General features: G+C 38.6%; 1 protein-coding gene across 4 annotated transcripts in view; it reads left to right on the top strand.

Moving 5' to 3' along the window:
- Positions 1 to 22152, top strand: part of DPY19L4 (dpy-19 like 4) — a 68326-nt gene that overhangs the window by 5393 nt on the left and 40781 nt on the right. The window contains exons 2-6 of one of the 4 annotated variants that reach the window (XM_064588114.1): positions 2240 to 2350; positions 10077 to 10201; positions 13037 to 13127; positions 13689 to 13810; positions 13916 to 14061. In XM_064588114.1, the coding sequence (XP_064444184.1) occupies positions 2240 to 2350; positions 10077 to 10201; positions 13037 to 13127; positions 13689 to 13810; positions 13916 to 14061 (595 nt within the window). Of the gene's footprint in view, positions 1 to 2239; positions 2351 to 5537; positions 5899 to 10076; positions 10202 to 13036; positions 13128 to 13688; positions 13811 to 13915; positions 14062 to 22152 lie in introns of those variants that run through there. The other 3 variants (XM_064588115.1, XM_064588117.1, XM_064588116.1) reach the window with 3 other exon arrangements.

Genomic DNA, 22152 nt, shown 5'->3' with positions numbered 1-22152 from the left:
TGAAAATCTGGGGTGTTGGTGGCATAGTCAGTTGGGCGTCCATCTCCTGGTTTCACCTGGCGTTGTGATCTCAGGGTCATGAGATTGAGCCCTGTGTTGGGCTCCATGCTCAGCGTGGAGTCTGCTTGAGATTCTCTGCCCCTCCCCCACTGTGCACACACATGCTCTCTCTCTCTCTTTTTCTCTAAAATTAAAAAAAAAGAACTCAAAATCTGAGGCATGGCTTTTCTAATAATAATGTTATTTTCTAATCTGTTCACTGGCTTCAGTACTTAAGACAATTACAAAATAAATGATAGCTTAGAAATGGTTAAAAATTAGACCAGACTGAATCCACTAAATATACAGTTATTATTTTTTAATCACAATGCCAGTGTTTAAAGACATTTTAGCAAACTTGAGTTTGCTTTAAAGCTATTTTAAAAAATATCCTTTTTAGGGAGGGCCCGGCTGGCTCAGTTGGAAGAACATGTGACTCTTGATCTTGACAGTCATGAGTTCAAGCCCCACATTGGGTATAGACATTACTAAAAAAAAAATTAAATTGGGGCGCCTGGGTGGCTCAGTTGGTTAAGCAACTGCCTTCGGCTCAGGTCATGATCCTGGAGTCCCAGGATCGAGTCCCGCATCGGGCTCCCTGCTCAGCGAGGAGCCTGCTTCTCCCTCTGACCTTCCCCCCTCTCATGTACTCTCTCTCATTCTCGCTCTCTCAAATAAATAAATAAATCTTTAAAAAAAATTATATTAAAAAAATACAGAGTTGTTTTTTCATTTTCCATAGTAAAGCTAGAATCCTTCATCTGATCAGCAGCAGCGGATTCATTCTCCTTTTTTGACTTCTCTTTTTAGGCTCACATTTCATAGCTTAAGGTCATCCCTAAAAGAAAAGAGAAAACTCTCCTCTGCTCCAGTAAGGAGGAAATAAATTCTTGAACCACCTTATAAGCTTGGCAGGACAGTTTGTACCAACATGACAGTCATAGTCTACCCTTATAAGATAATTAATTCTGGGGGCACCTGTGTGGCTCAGTTGGTTAAGCATCTAACTCTTGATCTCAGCTCAGGTCTTGATCTCAGGGTCATGAATTCAAACCCTGCGTTGGGCTCCATGCTGGGTGTGGAGCCTGCTTAAAAGAAAAGAAAAAGAGGGGGCGCCTGGGTAGTTCAGTTGGTTAAGCGTCTCCCTTCGGCTCGGGTCATTATCCCAGGGTCCTGGGATTGAGCCCCGCATCAGGCTCTCTGCTCAGTGGGGAGCCTGCTTCTCCCTCTGCTGCTCCCCCTGCTTGTGCTCGCTCTCTCTGTCAAATAAATAAATAAAATCTTAAAAAAAAGAGAGAGATAATTAACTCTAGGAAGGAAAAGTAGTTAGGTTTGAATACAGTAAATTTTTGTTTCATTTGGAATTCAGCTTACTGGTTTGGAGGTACCTTTTTTTTTTTTTTTTAAGATTTTATTTATTTATTTGACAGAGCAGGAGAGCACAGGCAGGGGGAGTGGCAGAGGGAGGGGGAGAAGCAGGCAGGGAGCCCAATGTGGGGCTCGATCTCAGGACCCTGGGATCATGACCCGAGCTGAAGGCAGTTGCTTAATTGACTGAGCCACCCAGGCGCCCCTTGGAGGTACTTTCTGCTTTACATTTTTTATTAGACATAAAAGGGTAGTCTAACATTGGGAAATTTTCTGACAGTTTTCCACATATAGGGGTATGCCTATTTCACATATCTAAATTATAAGACTGTACAATGATAATAACACAGCACTGTGAAATTCTGCAGAACTTGCAGGATTGTTTTAAAAATGAAGTATAATTTTATGATCAATATATTTTATTATATTCAGATTTTTAAAAAATTGTTAATTGTTGAATCATGAGTGTGATATTCTCAGGTAACTAGAATAATGCGCTAATGTATTAAATAACACCTTGTTCCCCAGTCATTCTGGAAAGGGGTTTACTTATTTTGGGATATTTTGAAAATAACATTATCTCAGGAGAAGAGCTTGTTTGTTTATCAGTAGGACTCTGAAAGCACAGGTGGAAGGGAGAACCTAATTTTTTTTTTTGTATGAAAGACAGTCTTTCTGTCTAAATGAATTATTTATTTATTTAATTGTGAAAAAAGGTATCTTTGATACTGAAAGTTCTCTATGTGACTTTTGCCTTAATATAATAAAAGTTTGGGTTATAGATTAGAACAACTTGATACATGTGTTGCAATAATGTCTTAAATATTTGAAGGAGCAACAGTAGAACTGCGCCAAAGAAAAAAGCTGAAGTCTTCAGAAAATAAGGAATCTGTCAAAGAAGAGAAAATCAGTGACACTTCAATTCCTGAAAGAGCTCCAAAACGTAAGTTAGATAAATTTGGAGTTTTTGTGCTACTACAAAAATGGCTTTTTATATGCTAGGTATTATATTTTGTATTAATATTTTATCAACTTTTTTTTTTTAAGATTTTATTTATTTGACAGAGAGAGACACAGTGCGAGGGGGAACACAAACGGAGAGTGGGAGAGGGAGAAGCAGGCTTCCCACCGAGCAGGGAGCCTGATGCGGGGCTCGATCCCAGGACCCTGAGATCATGACCTGAGCCGAAGGCAGACGCTTAACGACTGAGCCACCCAGGCGCCCCTTGTATTAATATTTTAAATGTGTATACCTGTTCTGAGATTAATTACATGGTATTATCAGTCAACTTTGGTTTTGCTGTAGAACAAACCCTAAATCTCACTGGCTTACAAAAAACACTTATTTCTGACTAATGTTCCATGTTGTGGCTTCAGGTTGGCTGGTGTAGCTTGATGTGTCATGAAGGAACAGCCCCTACTTGCGACATTTTTTTAAGACAGAGGAAAAGAGCAGGAGAACAGGCAGAGTCATGCCGTGTCTCTTAAATTTTCTGCTGAGCTGGCACTTTGTCACTTGTACTCATATTCTGTTGACCCAAGGAAGTCATATAATCAATCCAGACAGTGAGATGGAGAAATATACCCTGACTACAGGGAAGAGATGGAGAAGTATACCTTGACTACAGGGAAGCGTTGCAAGTCACATGGTAGTGGGCAGAGATGAATAATCTTTTTATAGGAAAGGATAAAATAAGTGGGAATAATAATGTAACATTCTACCACATTCTTTCCTTTTGGTCATAAATATTTACTTTTCTCCCTCAAACAAAATACACTCACTATCTCTCTGGCCCCAAGGAAGATACTCAGTCTTACCCAGTCCTGGCAGCAGTCTTGAGGCCCAAGGTCTTCTTATCTACATCAGGGCCAGGTATGATTCATTCTAGTCCAGATATCTATAAATTAAAAAGGTAAGTTTTGTGCTCTGTGTCAGGGGTCCCCAAGACCACCCCCATGTTTGGTGATTAGCTAGGATTCACAGGTCTCAGAATATTTACAGCAATGACTTATTATAGTGAACAGTACAAAACAAAATCAGCAAAAGGAAAAGACCTAAGGCTAAAATCTGTAAGAAACTAGGCATAAGCTTCGCTGATTCTTTTCCTAATGGAGTCACACAGGATGTGCTTAACTCCTTCAGCATCAAATTGTGACATTTGTTAAGTTTTATCTACCACGGAAGCTCATTAATGACTGTGCAGAGTTGGTTTGTTTTTTTTTCTTTCTCTCTCTCTTTTTTTTTCTTTTAAAGATTTTGTTTATTTAAAGAGAGAGACACAGCAAGAGAGGGAACACAAGCAGAGGGAGTGGGAGAGGGAGAAGCAGGCTTCCTGCAGAGCAGGGAGCCCGATGCGGGGCTTGATCCCAGGACCCTGGGATCATGACCTGGGCCGAAGGCAGACACTTAACGACTGAGCCACCCAGGCGCCCCTCTTTTTCTCCCTTTTTTAAAGATTTTATTCATTTGAGACAGAGAGATATATAGAGAGAGAACATGAGCAGGGGGAGAAGCAGAGGGAGAGGGAGAAGTAGACTCCCCACTGAGCTGAGAGCCTGACGCAGGGCTTGATCCCAGGACCCGGAGACCATGACCTAAGCTGAGGGCAGACGCTTAACCATCCGAGCCACCCAGGCACCCCTTGTGTTTTTTTTTCTTAAGATTGTATTTATTTATTGGGGTGCCTGGGTGGCTCAGTCGTTAAGCGTCTGCCTTCGGCTCAGGTCATGATCCCAGCGTCCTGGGATCAAGCCCCACATTGGGCTCCCTGCTCAGTGGGAAGCCTCCTTCTCCCTCTCCCACTCCCGCTGCTTGTGTTCCCTCTCTCTGTGTCTCTCTCAAATAAAAAATAAATAAAATCTTAAAAAAAAATAAGATTTTATTTATTTATTTGAGAGAGAGAGGGAGAGAGCATGCACGCATGAGCTGGGGGGTGGGGCAGAGGGAGAGGAGGAAGCAGACACGATGCTGAGCAGGGTGCATGACATCACCAAGACCCTGAGATCATGACCCGAGCTAAAGGCAGATGCTTAACGACTGAGCCACCCAGGCGCCCTGGTCCTTCTTTTTCTATTATCCTACTGAACTATATATGAAGATGGCTTTGGAGAACATGCCATCCTTAGGGGCTGAACAGCCTTCTCATTGCTTCCCGCTGAGAGTTGAAGAGAGTTGAAGGCCCATTTATTTTTTTATATATATTTTTTATTTTTTAAAGATTTTGTCAGAGAGAAAGAGAGAGAGAGCACAAGCAGGGGTAGCGGCAGGAGGAGGGAGAAGCAGGCTCCCCTCTGAGCAAGGAGCCCAATGCAGAACTCCATCCCAGGATCCTGGGATTATAACCTGAGCCAAAGGCAGACGCTTAACCGACTGAGCTACCCAAGCGTCCCTGAGGGCCCATTTACATATTTTTTCTCAAATAAGATAAAGGCAGTGGGTTATCTACAGAGCTAGTTCTTGGGGGTAGCAGCAAGAAAATTTTTTGGAAGCTGGAAAAATAATAATCCATATTATGCAGTGATAAATCCTGTGAATAGTTGCAATTTTAATACTACTTTTTTATTACTTTAGGTAACAGCATTGTAAAACAGGATGTTACTACAGTGCCTTGGTTATCAGCTGCATTTGATTACAGGAAAGAGATGAATTTAGAACAGAATTAGCCTATTTGCAAGTAGGAATGAAGAGGAAAAGAGGGAATCCAAAATTTCTGGGACTTGTAGTATTGAGTTAGAACTGTCTATTTTAGCTAATAAAATCAAGAAAAATGAGAAATACTTTGAGCAACAAAGACGATGACTAAGATGAATCCTCAAGGCAATGACTAAATCAGGGGCAAGGCTCTCCCACAGAGTTTGTTAAAAATATATGGATGGATGAAGGTATTTCCTAGAAAATAACACAGGGTGTGGTTCCACAGAAGCCTAATAAGATCAAAATACATGTAGTTAAACCTTTTCAGAGACTCATCTAGAAAAAAAATTGTCAGTACAGTAGTCCCCCCATGCAGTGGTTTCACTTTCCATCATTTCAGTTATCTGTGTTCACCACAGTTTGGAAGCAGATAATCCGCTTTCTGATGTGTTGTCAGAAAGTTAATAGTAGTGTAACATACTTCATGGTACCTATGTCATTCTCCTTACTTTATCTCATCACTACCATTTCACATCATTACAAGGAATAGGATGAGTACAGTACAGTAAGATATTTTGAGAGAGAGAGAGAGAGACTGTGTTCCCATAACTTCTATTACAACATATTGTTATAGTTGTTGTATTTTATTATTAGTTATTGTTAATCTCTCACTGTGTCTATAAATTAAACTTTATGACAGGTATGTATGTATCGGAAAAAGCATAGTGTATCTAGGGTTCAGTACTATCCACAGTTTCAGGCATCCACTAAGGATCTCGGAACACATCCCCCGCACACAAGGCAGGAGAGGACTTCTGTATAGTTGTTGGAACATGGATGGAGCTGACTAGAATCAAGTAGGTAAAAAGCTGACAAAATTGTTCGTTTCTTTGCAGGAATAAGTAATTTAATTTTTAAAAATTAAGGTAGAGGCATGCCTCCTTTTATTTTTTGCAGATATCTTTTTTTTTTTTTTTAATGAACTGAAGATTAGTGGCAACCCTGTGTCGAGCAAGGCTAGCAGCACCATTTTCCAACCGCATTTGCTCATTTCCTATCTCTGTGTTATATTTTGGTAATTCTCGCAGTAGTTCAAACTTTATCATTATAATATGTTGTGGTGATCTGTGGTCTATGATTATGATTCACTGACAGCTCAGGTGATGGTTAGCATACTTTAGCAATAAACTCTTTTTAAAATAAGATATGTATGGGTTTTTTTTGGACATAATGTTACAGTGTAGTATAAACTTAACTTTTATATAACCAGTAAACCAAAAAATTCACTTAATTCGCTTATGGTAATATCTGCTTTATTGCAGTGGTGTGGAACTGAACCTGTAATATCTCTGAGGTATACCTGTATAATTAGCTTACAGTAAAATGCACAGAATCTTAGGCATTTAATTAAATGAGTTTTGACACTGGAATGCAGCTGAAACAAGATACAGAACATTTCTATTATCCCCGAAAGTTTCTTTATATCCTCTTGAAGATTTTCCCTGTACCCCCCCCCCCAAGACAACCACTCTTCTTTTTTTAAAAGATTTTATATATTTATTTGTCAGAGAGATTGAGAGCACAAGCAGAGGGAACAGCAGGCAGAGGGAGAAGCAGGCTCCCCGTTGAGCAGGGAGCCCGATGTGGGGCTCCATCCCAGACCCCGGGATCATGACCCGAGCCGAAGGCAGACCCTTAACCAACTGAGCCACCCAGGCGTCCCAACATCCACTCTTCTTATTAATTCGTTTTGCATGTCGTAGAATTTCGTATAAATGGAATCATACAACATGTATGCTTTTGTGTCTGGATTTTTTCACTTAGCTCGGCATGTTATCCTTTAAAAATATAATCATTCTGAGATTCATTCATGTTGCTGTAATTTTTTATCTATTCTCTTCTTGTTGGACATTTGAGTAATTTTCAGTATTTAGCTATTATGAATAAGGCTTTATGAACATAGTTCTACAGATCTTTTTGTGGACGTTTGTTTTTATTTCTGTTAAGTAAATAAGAGAATTGCCTGCTAAGTTTTTGAGAGAGATGTACTGTTAAAAGAACTGTCAACCTAGATTAAAAAGGATATAACTATTCAGGTCTTAAAATGATATATACATGCAGGAAACAAGCTGAATAAGCTGCTCTTAGGGTGTCTTTCTTGAGAAGCAGTGAGTGTGTTTTGCCTTTGGGAGGGAAGTGAGTATTTGTGAGGAATGGGGAAGACCCTGGTAGACTCTTTTATTGTTTGCAAATGTTTGCTCCCTTCCCTAAAGTGAATTATTCATTTCTTCCCATTGCCATGTGATTTGGAGTGTGTCTCTGAAGCAGTGTGTACTTTGCTCCCTCATTGTCAGGCTTGTTGATGTGACTTGCCTAGACTAATGGAATGTCTGTGGAAGCAACACTGTACTAGTTTTGACCAGAAACTATAAGAGGCATTGTATGATCTGCCTGTTCTGCTTTTTTTTTTTTTTTTTAAGATTTTATTTATTCATTTGACTGAGAAAGAGAGAGAGCACAAGCAAGAGGAGTGGCAGGCAGAGGGAGAGGGAGAAGCAAGCTCCCTGCGGGGAGCCTGACTCGGGGCTCCATCCCAGGACCCTGAGATCATAACCTGAGCCAAAGGCAGGTGCTTAACAGACTGGACCACCCAGGTGTCCTGTTCTCCTGCTCTTATCCTCTGTCATGAGAATAGCTACTGGCCCCAATCTGGGACTCTGAAGAAGATAGAAGAGCCACAGCTAATCTGAAGTCTGAAATTGGGTGGAGAGTCACTGCAGACCCAAAACCCACAAGTAGCATAAGTGAGAAATAAACCTGTATTTTGTAAGCCACTAATAGTTTGGGATAACTTTTTTTTTATCATAGTGAAGCTTACTAATAGAGTGGTCATTTAAAACATTTTGGAAAATACAATACAAGAAAGATAATTAAACAATCTAGAGCTAACTACTGTAAAATAGTATTTTCCCCCTGAATACAAAAATATTTTTAGGGTAGAAAATGTGGAAAATAGAGAAAAGTATAATAAAAATAAAATGTATAAATAATTCCAATAGAACTACTTTTAAAAGTTTTGGCAAGTATTGCTTATATTTTTTTCAGTGCACTTATACTTTACTTTTTTTTTTTACTTTGTGAAATTGAATCCTACGTTTCTTTTCCTAACATGTCCTTAGCTTCTTCCTTTGCTTTAAATATTACTTAACTATGCCCTGTATTATTGGTATTGATATTTATGTAGTGCTCTTTTTTTCTTATTCCATCTTTGACTCTTCACAAAAAACTTTGAAAAAAACATATTTAGTATTAAGGTAAGGCATTTATATGTAGGATTTGGTTTACATACTTTTTATAATAGCCACTGATAATTAGGATTAATTTACCATTATCTAAGACTTAATGAAAAAAAAACAACAGGAAAACATACACTTTCAGAAACTTTGAAGCACTTTTGCCAGACTGCCACCATTGATAAGTTTTTTTTACCAGTTTTTTTAGTTCATATTGTGTCAACATTGCTTTAGTTAACTATCTTATATATTTTTGCATGTATGCTTCTGTATTTCAACAATAATAGCTAGTATTTACTGAGCTCTTACTATGTGCCAGGCCAAATGCTTTACACATGCTATTTTTTTTTTTTTTTAGATTTTTTTTTATTTATTTATTTGAGACAGAGAGAATGAGAGAGACAGAGAGCACACGAGAGGGGGGAGGGTCAGAGGGAGAAGCAGGCTCCCCGCCGAGCAGGGAGCCCGATGCGGGACTTGATCCCGGGACTCCAGGATCATGACCTGAGCCGAAGGCAGTCGCTTAACCAACTGAGCCACCCAGGCGCCCTACACATGCCATTGAAAACAGTAATTTTAAAACAATTTTATCCTACTGATAATAATATTTGATTTTTGGGTACTGTTTTTCAAGCATTTTGAATGTAATTCTTACTGCCTTAGTGATATCTAACTACTTAGTCTATTTAATGTCTCTAGTGTTCCATGAAAACTAATATTTATTAAATAATATTTTGAAAATGGCTAAGATTTTAGTTTAGCTAAGCTCATAAATCAGCAAGTTGAGTTTTACGGACCTGTCAGTCATTCGGTAATAGAACATTGGGCTTTGGGCCCTTAGGCCTGTGCTTATTATACCTAATAGCTAGAGTAGAGCAGGACTAAATCACCCTGTGTGTAGAAAATTCACATGTATTTTATATTATTTCATCAAGAAGTAGTTACATATATTTAACAGTTGCATATGATGTTTTAAATACATAATCATAAAAAATCATTGAATTATATATACTTTAAGTGGCTGTAATCTATAGTATGTAAATTATTCCTCAATAAAGAAAAAAATTCCTTGATAAGGAAAAGCTGTTGATAGTAATTCTGAATGAGCCTGTATTTTTTCTTTAGATGTTTGTTAGTACATTCCTTTTATTCTTTCTTTTGATTAATAGACTTTAATTTTTGAAATCTTTTTTGATTTACAGAAGAATTGGACAGATAGTGCAGAGTTACCTTCTTACACCCTCCCTCTGCCCACACACAGAGTTTTTCCTATTATTAACATTTTATATTAGTATGGTATTTTTGTTATAGTTAATGAACCAATATTATTGGTATATTAATACATTATTTTTAAATAAGATCCATACTTTATTCAGATTTGCTTAGTTATTACCTAATGTCCTTTTTCTATTCCAGGATCCTACGTGACATTTAGTTGGCATGTCTCCTTAGACTCTTCTTGGGTGTGGCAGTTTTTTAGGTTTTTCTTGTTTTTAGTGACCTTGACAGTTTTGAGGAATACTGGTCAGGTATATTTAGGATGTCCTTCTATTAGAATTTGTCTGCTGTTTTTCTCATTAGACTGGGGTTATAGGTTTTGGGGAGGAAGAACACAGAGTTAGAATGTCATTTTCCTCACATCTTATCAAGGGTACATACTACCTTTTGATTACTTTTTAAAAATAGAAGTGCATTAATATAAATATCATCTACATCTGATTACTTTTAATATGCTTTTTCAGATGTATTATTTCAGCGCTTTGCAAAGATTTTCATTGGCTGTCTTGCAGCAGTTACTAGTGGTATGATGTATGCTCTCTATTTATCAGCATACCATGAACGGAAATTCTGGTTTTCCAACAGGCAGGTAAGAAGAAAGAATTTTGAGCATATGGAAGTTGTTTTAGTATTTAATTTTAATCTAAGTAATGTGTTTTTCCCAGGGAGCCAAAATATATGTGTGATAAGTATGACAAGTGCTTTCTTATTTACAGGCATTAGAAACAAAATGGTGCAGGAGCTATTTTGAGAACACAGTCACAGCATCAACCTTGAAAAATTTAATACAATGTATTTCCAGGCCATGGAATAGAAACTATGAGGGTGCTTTCCTTCATGCAACTAATTTATCAGGGGCTTTTGATGACAGTGAAATGTTACGGAGTTTAGTCACACTTTGAGTAGTTTTGGTAGTTTACGTAGTTTACATTTCAGAAACAATCTGTTGAAGTTTCAGCAGTAAAATATTTTAATTTTTAGATTACATGATTAGAATGTTTTGGGGGCATGGAAATGATTAACATGCATGACAGTATTTATTAAGATGTCTCTTCATATTAGTATGTTTAATGTCTGGTTTTAAATCATGTGTATTCCACAGACCCTTTAGTCACCATAGTTACTTACATAATTCATAATTTAGCCTTTGAGTAAATTTGTTCTCAGACTTCCCTTCACAATCAGATACATCTTTCACGCATTAATAAGGTTCACAGTGTTATCACTTGACTCTAAAGAGTTTTGTTTTCTTTTTTAGTCCAAACTGTTTTGTTGTTCTTATTTTTGAGCAGTAGTCAAGCCAACTGACTGTTTTTAAGCCATTGATTGACCTAATCCCACCAAAACATTTAGCTGAATAATTACCTGTATTGATTTGACAAAAGCTATTACTATAGCATATCCTATTTCCTTGAAAATTTTATGCATATTAATAACTATTAGTAGTTCTCAATACTGGATGTACAATAGAATCATCTGATGAGCTTTTAAAAAGCTCACAGATTCTTAGGTGGGGTAGCAGGGAATGTCTAGGATCAGTGTTTCAAAATATGTCCAAGCAATTCTGTTGTGTAGGCAGAACTGAGAACAACCAAAGGTTTAAAAATAATAGAAGGCATGCATCAAAAAACACTGTGTTTTTTAAAACCCTGTGTGATTCAGGAACATTGACTTTACCTGGGAGCTTTTTCAGAATTGCAGATTCTCAGGCCCCACTTTAGAATCAGAATCTAATCAGAGATCTTTTCTAGGAGTTTCATATGCACATTAAATTTGAGAAGCATTGATCAAAAGTTCACATCTTTGAAATCTTAGAAAGAAACGAATGTTTCCATTCATAAAGAATCATTTTAAGGAAATTTATTTATCAGATTTTTGTTGTTAAGGAAACTTATTTCGATTAATAAGCTCTAAATGAGGAAAAAAAATTCACTGGTCAAATAGATCTAGGAAAGATTTCCTCTTGGAGATTCACAGTTGCATAAGGTATACTGAAACTCTGAGAAGTCTTACAATAAAGAAACCCATTAATTTTCTTTAATGCTGTCTTTGCGTAACTTATTTAACTATAGAACTCTTTAGGTAATTCCCATTTATGTCTTAGGAAATTCTGTTGACCAAACTTAAGAAAAACTGCTCTGATACCTATTGTTTTGTATTAATTGATAAATATGCATGAAAATAAAGGAGTTTCATTTTCAGAGACTGTAGATTTATAAAAGCTTGATTTGTCATGAAATGTACAAGGTTTTTCAGTGTTTTTGAATTACGTATATTCTTGGTTCTGTATAGCCCAATTTTTTTATAATAAAAATTTTTAAAAGATTTATTTTTAAAGAGTGAGAGAAAGAGAGAGCATGAGTGTGGGGGGGAGGAGCCAAGGGAGAGAATCTCATACAGACTCCCTGCTGAGTGTGGAGCCTGATGTGGGAGGCTCTCAGGAGCCACGACCCTGAGATCATGACCTGAGCTGAAATCAAGAGTTGGATGCTCAACTGATTAAGCCATGCAAGCATCCTGTATAGCCCAATTTTAGGAACTTAAGATTTATATTTCTGAAAGTTCTTTTGAAAAGCACTGATTAGGTATCTGTTGCTCTGGAAAAGAGTTAAGGGCTTACAGTTCTGGATATATAAGGAAGTGGATAAGCAATAGAAAATACTGATTTCTTCTTAAACTTCTTTTTTTATTATGGACTTTAACACCTCAACCATCATTTTTTATTCTTGCTATCCTTAGGGCATTTTTTCTGGTTTTCCTTCTAGATTTTCCTTATATATGACTTATGAGCTACAATCCATTTTTTTTTTAAAGATTTTATTTATTTATTTGACAGAGAGAGACACAGCGAGAGAGGGAACACAAGCAGGGGGAGTGGCTTTCCGAGGAGCAGGGAGCCTGATGTGGGCTCGATCCCAGGACCCTGGGATCATGACTTGAGCCGAAGGCAGACGCTTAACGACTGAGCCACCCAGGCGCCCCTACAATCCATTTTAAACCTTAGGTGTTTCTTTCTTTTTTTTTTTCGATTGATTTATTTGAGAGAGAGAGAGTGCACGTATGAGCAGGGGGAGGGGCAAAGGGAGAGGGAGAGAATCTCAAGCAGACTCCGCTGAGCACAGAGCCTGATGCAGAGCTTAGTCTTAGGATCCTCAGATCATGACCCAAGCCAAAATCAAGAGTTGGACACTTAACTGACTGAGCCACCGAGGTGCCCCAAACCTTAGGTGTTTCATTAAAATATTGCCCGATTATTGAAAAGTTTAACCTCCTTAATGTGACCACTAGTGATTAAAGGAAAATTCAAACATGTCTTTGAATAAAAGGATAAGTAAATAGCATTAATTTAGAAGATGAGGAGAAAGAAGATTGCATTTGAAATTTAGTATACTGGTATTTGAATAACCATTTCATTTTCTTTTAGGAGCTTGAACGAGAAATCACATTTCAAGGTGACAGTGCCATTTATTACTCTTATTATAAAGATATGTTAAAAGCGCCCTCATTTGAAAGAGGTATGATAACCACATTTGTATTTTTTATTTTTTTTAAATTAAACTCTATCCCCAACATAGGGCTCAAACTCAGGACCCTGAGATCAAGAGTTGCATGTTCTACCAACTGAGCCAGCTAGGTGCCCCCCACATTTGTATTTTTTTGAGAGAGAGAGAGAGAGAGCACGAGAGGGGGGAGGGTCAGAGGGAGAAGCAGACTCCCCGCTGAGCAGGGAGCCCAATGTGGGACTGGATCCTGGGATTCAAGGATCATGACCTGAGCTGAAGGCAGTTGCTTAACCACCTGAGTCACCCAGGCGCCCCTATACATTTGTATTTTTAATAACAACATTTTTCTAAAATAAAACATTGTTCTACTATGTGGGAGCCCTTTAATGTGGAGATTTGTCTTAGAATATAAATATTATTCTTTCTTATACTTAATAAAAACATAGGAAAAATGCACAGTGTACTATACTTTGAGATTTTTAATAATTTAAAATATTTAATGCCTCTGAGTGACATGTTTAATTATTGTAAAAGCAGAATAAATAATATGGAGAAAAATTTCTCTGTCTTTAGGTGTTTATGAATTGACACACAATAACAAAACTGTATCTCTGAAGACTATAAATGCAGTGCAGCAAATGTCTCTATATCCAGAACTCATCGCCAGTGTTTTATATCAAGCAACTGGTAGCAATGTATGTTTTCTTTTGACTTTAATATTTATTTTCTTACATTGTGCAAATAATTAAAATTATTTAATGTCCTATTATCTCCTCTTCCTTTTTTTTTTTTACAATTAGGAGATTATTGAGCCAGTATATTTCTACATTGGCATTGTTTTTGGATTGCAAGGAATATATGTTACTGCTTTATTTGTTACAAGTTGGCTTATGAGTGGAACATGGCTAGCAGGAATGCTTACTGTTGCATGGTTCATTATTAACAGGTAAGAAGTGTTTTTTGAATTAAATTTTACAGTTTTGTTTTATGGCTGTGGTATTTGGTTCTAAAAATGCCACCCCCCAAATATTCCAAACCCCATCCCCTCTGTGAATCTGATGAGATATCATTCCTGTGATTGTTATGTTAAATGGCACCATTGACCTTAAGGTAGGAAGATTACCTGGTGGACCTGATCTAATGAACCGTATGAGCCCTTAAAGGTGGAGATCTTTCTACACCTGGTGCACAAGGGGAGGTCAGAGATAGTTGAAGCATGAGATGGATTGCTGTGCTGTTGCTGGTGTGAAGTGAGGAGGAAATGAATTTTGGCAGCAACCAGGGAGCCGGTGAGAGGACTGCAAGCCCTGATGAGAAGAGCAGCCCTGGCTGAAGTTTTGATTTTAGCTTAGGGAGACCCTGACCACAATATTCACACATACTGGGGTAGGTTTGTGAGCTAATAAATTTATGTTGTTTTAAGGCTATACATGTGTGGGGTGCCTGGGTGGCTCAGATGGTTGAGCGTCTGCCTTCGGCTCAGGTCATGATCCCAGGGTCCTGGGATCGAGTCCCGCATCGGGCTCTCTGCTCCTTGGGAGCCTGCTTCTCCCTCTGCCTCTCTCTCTGTCTCTCATGAATAAATAAATAAAAATCTTAAAAAAAAAAAAAAAGCCTATACATGTGTGGTCATTTGTCATGCAATTGAAGAATAATACACCTACCTTATATCTCTCTTTTTTCAGACATAGTAACATTGGCATACATGGATGTGCCTCTTCTTTCCTCTTTTATTTAAAACTGATGACACGATTTCATGAAAAGAAGGAAGAGGCATCAGATATATCACTATTAAGTTAATCACTACAGATAAGGATTCTGTATTAATCTATCACAGAGTGCTTTGAGTTAATAAACCCATTCCTTTTGGTAATCAAAGCAGCCTCAGTTCTTTAATTGTGAGTAAAAAGAGCAGGCAGTGGGTCTTCTTCGAAATGGAGGGCTGATTTGAGACATAAAAATTTTCTTGGCATTGGTCAGTGTCAAAAGTTTAGTTTTGAAGGGTGGATATTCTTTCTTTCCATAACACTTTTCTCCCCTAACACTTACCATGACTAAATTTTTAAAGATGAAACATTCTCTTACAACATTTTCTTTGGCAATTGCCAAATAAAAAATATGCTACTTTCAAATTATTGAGACTCAGCATTAAGGGCTATAATCTCTTACTGGGCTTTGTTTATATTTAGAGTCACATGCTGCCAGTAATTTGATATAAAGGATATTTTATTTATTTATTTTTAAAGATTTTATTTATTTATTTGAGAGCGAGACACAGCGAGAGAGGGAACACAAGCAAGGGGAGTGGGAGAGGGAGAGGGAGAAGCAGGCTTCCCGCTGAGCAGGGAGCCTGATGTGGGGCTCGATCCCAGGATCCTGGGACCATGACCTGAGCCAAAGGCAGACGCTTAACGACTGAGACACCCAGGTGCCCCATAAATATAAAGGATATTTAAAAAATCTTCCTTAAGGGCACCTGGGTGGCTCAGTCGGTTAAGCGTCCGACTCTTGATTTCAGCTCAGGTCATGATCTCAGGGTCATGAGATTGAGCCCTGCTTTGGCCTCTGTGCTTGGTGTGGAGCCTGCGTAAGATTCTCTCTCTCCCTCTGCCCCTCCCCATCCCAGTTGCACACTCTCTCTCCAAAAAAAAAAAAAACTTCCTTAGAAGTTTTCAAATACAGTTGTTCAGCTTTATGGATCAAACATATTTAATCTTTTTCTTTAAAAAAATTATTTTTATTATTTTTTTAAATGTTTTAAAAGATTTATCCATTTGAGAGAGAGAGAGAAAGAGCACAAGTGGAGGTGAGGGAGAGCAGCAGAGGCAGAGGGAGAAGCAGGCTCCCTGCTGAGCAAGGAGCCCGATGTGGGGCTCGATCCCAGGACCCCGAGATCATGACACGAGCCAAAGGCAAACGCCCAACCAACTGAGCCACCTAGGCAACCCCCCCCAATTTTTTTAAGTAAGCTCTATGGCCAATATGAGGCTTGAACTCAAGACTGAGATCAAGAGTCCAGTGCTCTGTTGACTGAGTCAGCCAGGTGCTCCTCCTTAATTCTCTTTAAATCCTCTATAATTGCTTTTTTTGTGGTTGAAGAGACGGAGTTAGTTGTCCTACAGAATGTCCCACCTTGCGGATTTCTTTTGTTGTTTCGTTGTGGTGTCATCTAGCTTTTCCCTCTATTCTTTGTGTTTCTATAACCTGGAAGTTATATCAAAGGCTTGATGAACTCAAGATAGCAATTCTAGTTTGAATATATCATAGATGATGTGTTTTTCATGTTCCATGATACTGAAAGTTACGTGGTATTTATGTGGCCTACCCCTAGTGAGTCTGAGATTGACTGCTGGTTTGGGGGATGACAGATTTCTTCATTGAATAGTATGACTAGAAAATAATTTGTGTGGTGTTTTAGGGTACCAAATGAATGTCCTTTTCAACATTAACCATTTACCTAAGGGTTGTAATTCCAGTTGCTAATCTTGGCTGAAATTAGTGATTACATTAGGGTTTATTAAATTATATTTTTCTTTTTTTAAAGATTTATTTATTTATTTTAGAGAGTGTGTGCACATGAGTGGAGGAGGGGCAGAGAAAGAGAGAAAAGGGAAGCTGACTCCCCACCGAGCTGGGAGCCCAACTTAGGGCTCAGTTCTAGGACCCCAAGATCATGACCTGAGCCAAAACCAAGAGTTGGACACTTAACCAACTGAGCCAAACAGGTGCCCCTTAAATTACATTTTTCTATTTTCATTAGCTACATTCTTCATTCTTCAAAGGTAGAATTTTTCTTTATTTTCTTTATTTTTTTTAAGTAGGCTCCATCCTCAGCACAGGGCTTGAACTCACAACCCTGAGATCAAGAATTGGGTGCTCTACCAACTGAGCCACCTAGGTATCCCTAGAGTATTCATCCCTAGACTATGTCTTTATTAACCAGTGTTCTTTGGTTACCTTTAAATTCAGTTACTATTAGAAAGTCAGAACAAATGCTTAATTTCACTTTACCCATTTCTAAGAAATTGTTTTTTTTTTTTTTAAAGATTTTTTTTTTTTAGGGGCGCCTGGGTGGCTCAGTTGGTTAAGCGACTGCCTTTGGCTCAGGTCATGATCCCGGAGTCCCGGGATCGAGCCCCGCATCGGGCTCCCTGCTCGGCGGGGGGTCTGCTTCTCCCTCTAACCCTTCCCCCTCTTGCGCTCTCTCTCTCACTCTCTCTCTAATAAATAAATTTAAAAAAAAAAATCTTTTTTTTTTTTTTAAGATTTTATTTATTTATTTGAGAGAGAGAGAATGAGAGTGAGTACATGAGAGGGGGGAGGGTCAGAGGGAGAAGCAGACCCCCCGCCGAGCAGGGAGCCCGATGCGGGGCTCGATCCCGGGACTCCGGGATCATGACCTGAGCCGAAGGCAGTCGCTTAACCAACTGAGCCACCCAGGCGCCCTCTAAGAAATTGTTTAATAGCTGTCTCAGATAGTGATAAAACAAACTTTCTGGTGTTCTCTTTTTTTAAAAATATACTTTTAATATATATATATATAATACATTTTATATTACATTTGTGTGTGTGTGTGTGTGTATATAATTTTATTTATTTATTTATTTTTAAAGTAGGCTTCTACACTCAACATGTGGCTTGAACTCACAACCTTGAGATTTAGAGTTGTGTGCTTTGCTGACTGAGCCAGTCAGGTGCCTCACTGGTATTCTCTTTTTTAAGCATGTTTTTCTCCTTTGGGATTTTCATTGATTCAGTAGGGCTAAATCCATTACCATCATTTTCGTTGCTCAAATTGTCACAACTTTGGTTAATACAAGTCCTTTCAGGCTAACTGCTGAGTTCTTTTAACACATCTTCATTAACCTTTGAAAGCTTTCTTGTTTTCTGGCTCAACAAGGTAAGCAGGCTCACCTTATACATTCCCTGTGAAAGATTTGGAATTAGCCACTTCTCTATGGAGCTTTAGTTCCTTTTAGTATATTATTAGAGAATCTGGTATAGATGCTAGGGGGATAAGATGATTTCTTGTTACATCAGAAAAGTGCTTGCTAGAGAATATTTTAAGTTGCCATGTACTTTCTAAAATTTTATTAGGATTGATTGTTAGAAATTTAATAGCCCACTCAAAGTATTTCAGAACTCATAGACTAGGTCTAGGAGGTCTTGCTTTTTAGAATGAAATCTATTTAGTACAAAACTGGCATTATTTACAATAATAAAAGGATGACTTTCTTGATTATGTGATGTGTTAGTTATTGCTGCATACCAAATCAGCCTAAAACTTAACAGCTTAAAACAATAAACGTGTCAGTTTCTGATGGTAAAGAATCCACAGTGGCTTAACTGGGTGGTTCTGGTTCAGGGCTTGTTATTGAGGGTGCAGTCAAGAGTTGTTTAGGGCAGGGTACCTGGGTGGCTCAGATGGCTGAGCATCTGCCTTCGGCTCAGGGATCAAGACCCACATCGGGCTCCCTGCTAAGCGGGGAGCCTGCTTCTCCCTCTTCCTCTGCTGTTCCCCCTGTTTGTGCTCTCTCGCTCTCTCTGTCAAATAAATAAATAAAATCTTAAAAAAAGTTGTTTAGGGCTATAATCACCTGAAGGCTTGACTGGCATGAACCATCTACTTCCAAGCTCATTCATGTGACTTTTTCCAAGAAGCCTCAGTTATTTGCTGGTTGTTGGCCTGGAAGGCCTTAGTTTCTCATCACATGAACCTCACCATAGAGCTGCTCACAATTTGGCTGCTGATTTTCTTTAGAGTGAGTGATCCAAAAGACTGGAGTGAGTGTGCCATAGTGGAAGTGAGATCTCTTTTATAACCTAATACCAGAAATGTTATGACCTTACTCTGCCATATTCTATTGATCATGCACTGACTTCGGTGCATTGTGGAAAGTAACTATACAGGGTGTTAATACATTGCAGACCATCTTGGAGACTGGCTCCTACAGGCAGTGAACTTTTTCTTTAAGTGGGCTTCATGCCCTCCACATGGGGCTCAAACTGAGGACCCTGAAATCAAGAGTTGCATGCTCTTCCCAACTGAGCCAGCCAGGTGCCCCAGTAGTGAATTTTTAATATTCATTTTGTTTAATTTCTAGACTTTATCAGAAATTTGAGGAGGAAGCCCAGGCAACTTTTCCATGTAAGAATAACAGCATTAAAGAATAATATGACTCCTTGCCAAATAGAGTATTTTAGAGATCTTAGAATTGTAAGGTAATTGGGGTGCCTGGGTGGCACAGTCAGTTAAGCCTCTTATACCTGGTTTCAGCTCAGTTCATGGTCTCAGAGTTGTGAGATCGAGCCCCATGTCCAGCTCTGAGCTCAGTGCTGAGTCTGCTTGAGATTCTCTCCCTCTCCCTCCGCCCCTCCCCGTTTGCTCCTGATCTCTGATCTCTCTCTCTCTCAAATTAAAAAAACAACAACAAAAAACTGTAAGGAAATTGCCTTATTTCATGGTACAATGTATCATGGGTAGCTGGAGCAGGAGTTAGGTAGAAAAATTAACCTGATATATTCTGCTAAAATGTATCTTTTGGCAATTAAAACATTCTTAGCAAGTAGTTTTTGTTTTGCTCTTTGTTCATTTTTTATTGGTATATATTTTATGCTGTAAAATATATTTTAATGCTGTGAAAGAGAATGTGCTTTTTCTATTCATCAGCTCTTGTTTAAGATTTATTTGAGAGAGAGAGAGAGAGAGCACGAGCGGCGGGGGGGGGGGAGGGGGGCAGAAGGAGAGGGAGAGAGTCCCAAGCAGACTCCACGCTAAGCATGGAGCCTGACATAGGGCTCGATCTCACCCTGAGATCACGACCTGAGCCAAAACCAACCAACTGAGCCACCCAGGCACCACTGTTTACCAGCTTTAGAGTTTATATATGAATGCTTAGAAAAGTATAAAAAGATACTAGTCCATTCCATTATATTATGATTATTAGTGTTGTTAACTGTATTTTTTGTTACATATTCCTTAATACCAGAAGGGGAAAGCAGGATTGTAAAACCAAAAGACATAGGCATACTAGAAAATGCAAGGAAATTTTAGGAAACAGCACTGTATAGACAGTAGTGGGTGAAAAAATCAGGGGCGAATGACTCTCTTATAACAGATGTATCACCAAAATGGGCTGAACTGAGACCAGGCTTCACATATAAACAATATGGAATAGTCCCTACTGATCTTCTCATCTACAAATATATACCTGGCTATCACTTCAGTGGAAACATCTTTGTATTTGAAGGGCAAAGAAAGAAGTGTGTGTGATTAAAAGTGTATATTAAAGTTAGTCTTTGGGGACGCCTGGGTGGCTCAGTCGGTTAAGTGTCTGCTTCTGCTCAGGTTATGATCTCAGAGTCCTGGGGTCGAGCCCCCCATTGGGCTCTCTGCTCAGTGGGGAGCCTGCTTCTCCCTCTGCCTCTGGCCCTCCCCCCCTGCTCCTGCTCTCGCTTTCTCACCGACGTACTCTCTCTCTCAAATAAATAAAATCTTTAAAAAAAATAAAGTTAGTCTTTGCCCCCCCCAAATAATTGTACATTGGTAATAATAAAGAGGTAAGATGCAAGGAAATGCACATGTCCTAGAGGTATAGCTAACAAAATAATGTGACACACCATGCTGGTTCTGGTGTGATGCTACTGATATACTCAGAATGCTCATGCAGGTGTAAGCTTTTTCAATTTGAGGTGGAATTCCTTTTGTAGGAATTCCATTTTATTGCAAGGCAGTAATCCAGAAAAGGACAATAATACAAAAAATTAGAAAACCATCTAAATATAAGAGAATGGTTAGGTAAATTGTAATACATCATTGCAAGGCAATATGCTGCCATCAGAAGTTGTACTGATACTGGGTAAATGTTTTTCAACTTTCACACATTATACATTCATATGCCAAAGTGTTTTATATGTTACCCAGCTCAACATTTCTCAAACTTCAGTTCTGTATTTTCATGGGTTCCATGTATTGACTTAAATAATTTGAATTATAATGCTGTTTACATATAAAATGAAACTAGGTAATGCTCTGAATGCTTACGCTACTATAAAACCGAAACCAATTTACTAATGAAATAAGCAACCAGGAAAATAGTAACTGAAAAGATGAATTTAGGGCACCTGGGTGGCTCAGACGGTTAAGCGTCTGCCTTTGGCTCAGGTCATGATTAAAAAAAAAAAGATGAATTTAATGTGAAAATGGTATTTTGCTAAAGCCAGATTTCTGCTCTCAGCATAAATAAAGTACCCTTCCAGCAGGTTCTTTTTTGAGTGTGGCGCACCTGCACAGGTGGGTATTGTGAGATGACTCACTTTTCATCATGTTGCTCTCCTCAGTGCACTCTGAAATCTCTTTATACCACGGTGATCAGGATATCATTTTGTTTTTATTTGGCAGTACATCATTTGGTATTAGAATCATTTATTTTTCCTGATTAACTCAAGCCGATTGAACTAGTCCTATGTTGCCAACTAGATTGTTAACACAACATGGCAGTGAGCACTGAAATCTTTTGGCAACAGTGAATTACAAGGTGGTCATCCAGATGATCCAGATTATGCTTATGTTATGATGTGTCTAAAATGAAAACTCAGGGGGCTCCTGGCTGGCTCAGTCAGTAGAGCCTGTGACTCTTGATCTTGGGGTCGTGAGTTCAAGCCCCATGTTGGGTGTAGAGAATACTTAAAAAAAAAATGAAAACTCAAAATTAAACTCAGAGCTTGCTAATCTCTGTGAATATATCTATAGGCCTATGAACCCTAGGTGATTTAACTAGTTATTTTGAACTGCTGGTTTGTGCTGCTGCTAGACTCTGCCACTGGGGAGAAAAAGGGGGTCTCATTTGATTTTGTCCCTTCCTACCATTAGCCTTCTGTTCCTCACAACCACCAAGCGTGATGAAGGCAAGAGAGAGTAGCTCAGGTATTCAGGAAGGTAGCAATGGGAAGGCCTGACCAGGTGAAGAGAATAACTGACAGAGATCTTACTCAGTTTGTGTTGCAATGACTTCCTTTCTCCAGTGCAGAGTTGTAA

The sequence above is a fragment of the Mirounga angustirostris genome, unplaced genomic scaffold, assembly GCF_029215605.1.
Source record: "Mirounga angustirostris isolate CCGP_5_RB_7025 unplaced genomic scaffold, mMirAng1.0.hap1 SCAF_4, whole genome shotgun sequence".
NCBI lineage: Eukaryota > Metazoa > Chordata > Mammalia > Carnivora > Phocidae > Mirounga > Mirounga angustirostris.
This window is presented reverse-complemented; position numbering and strand designations above follow the sequence as displayed.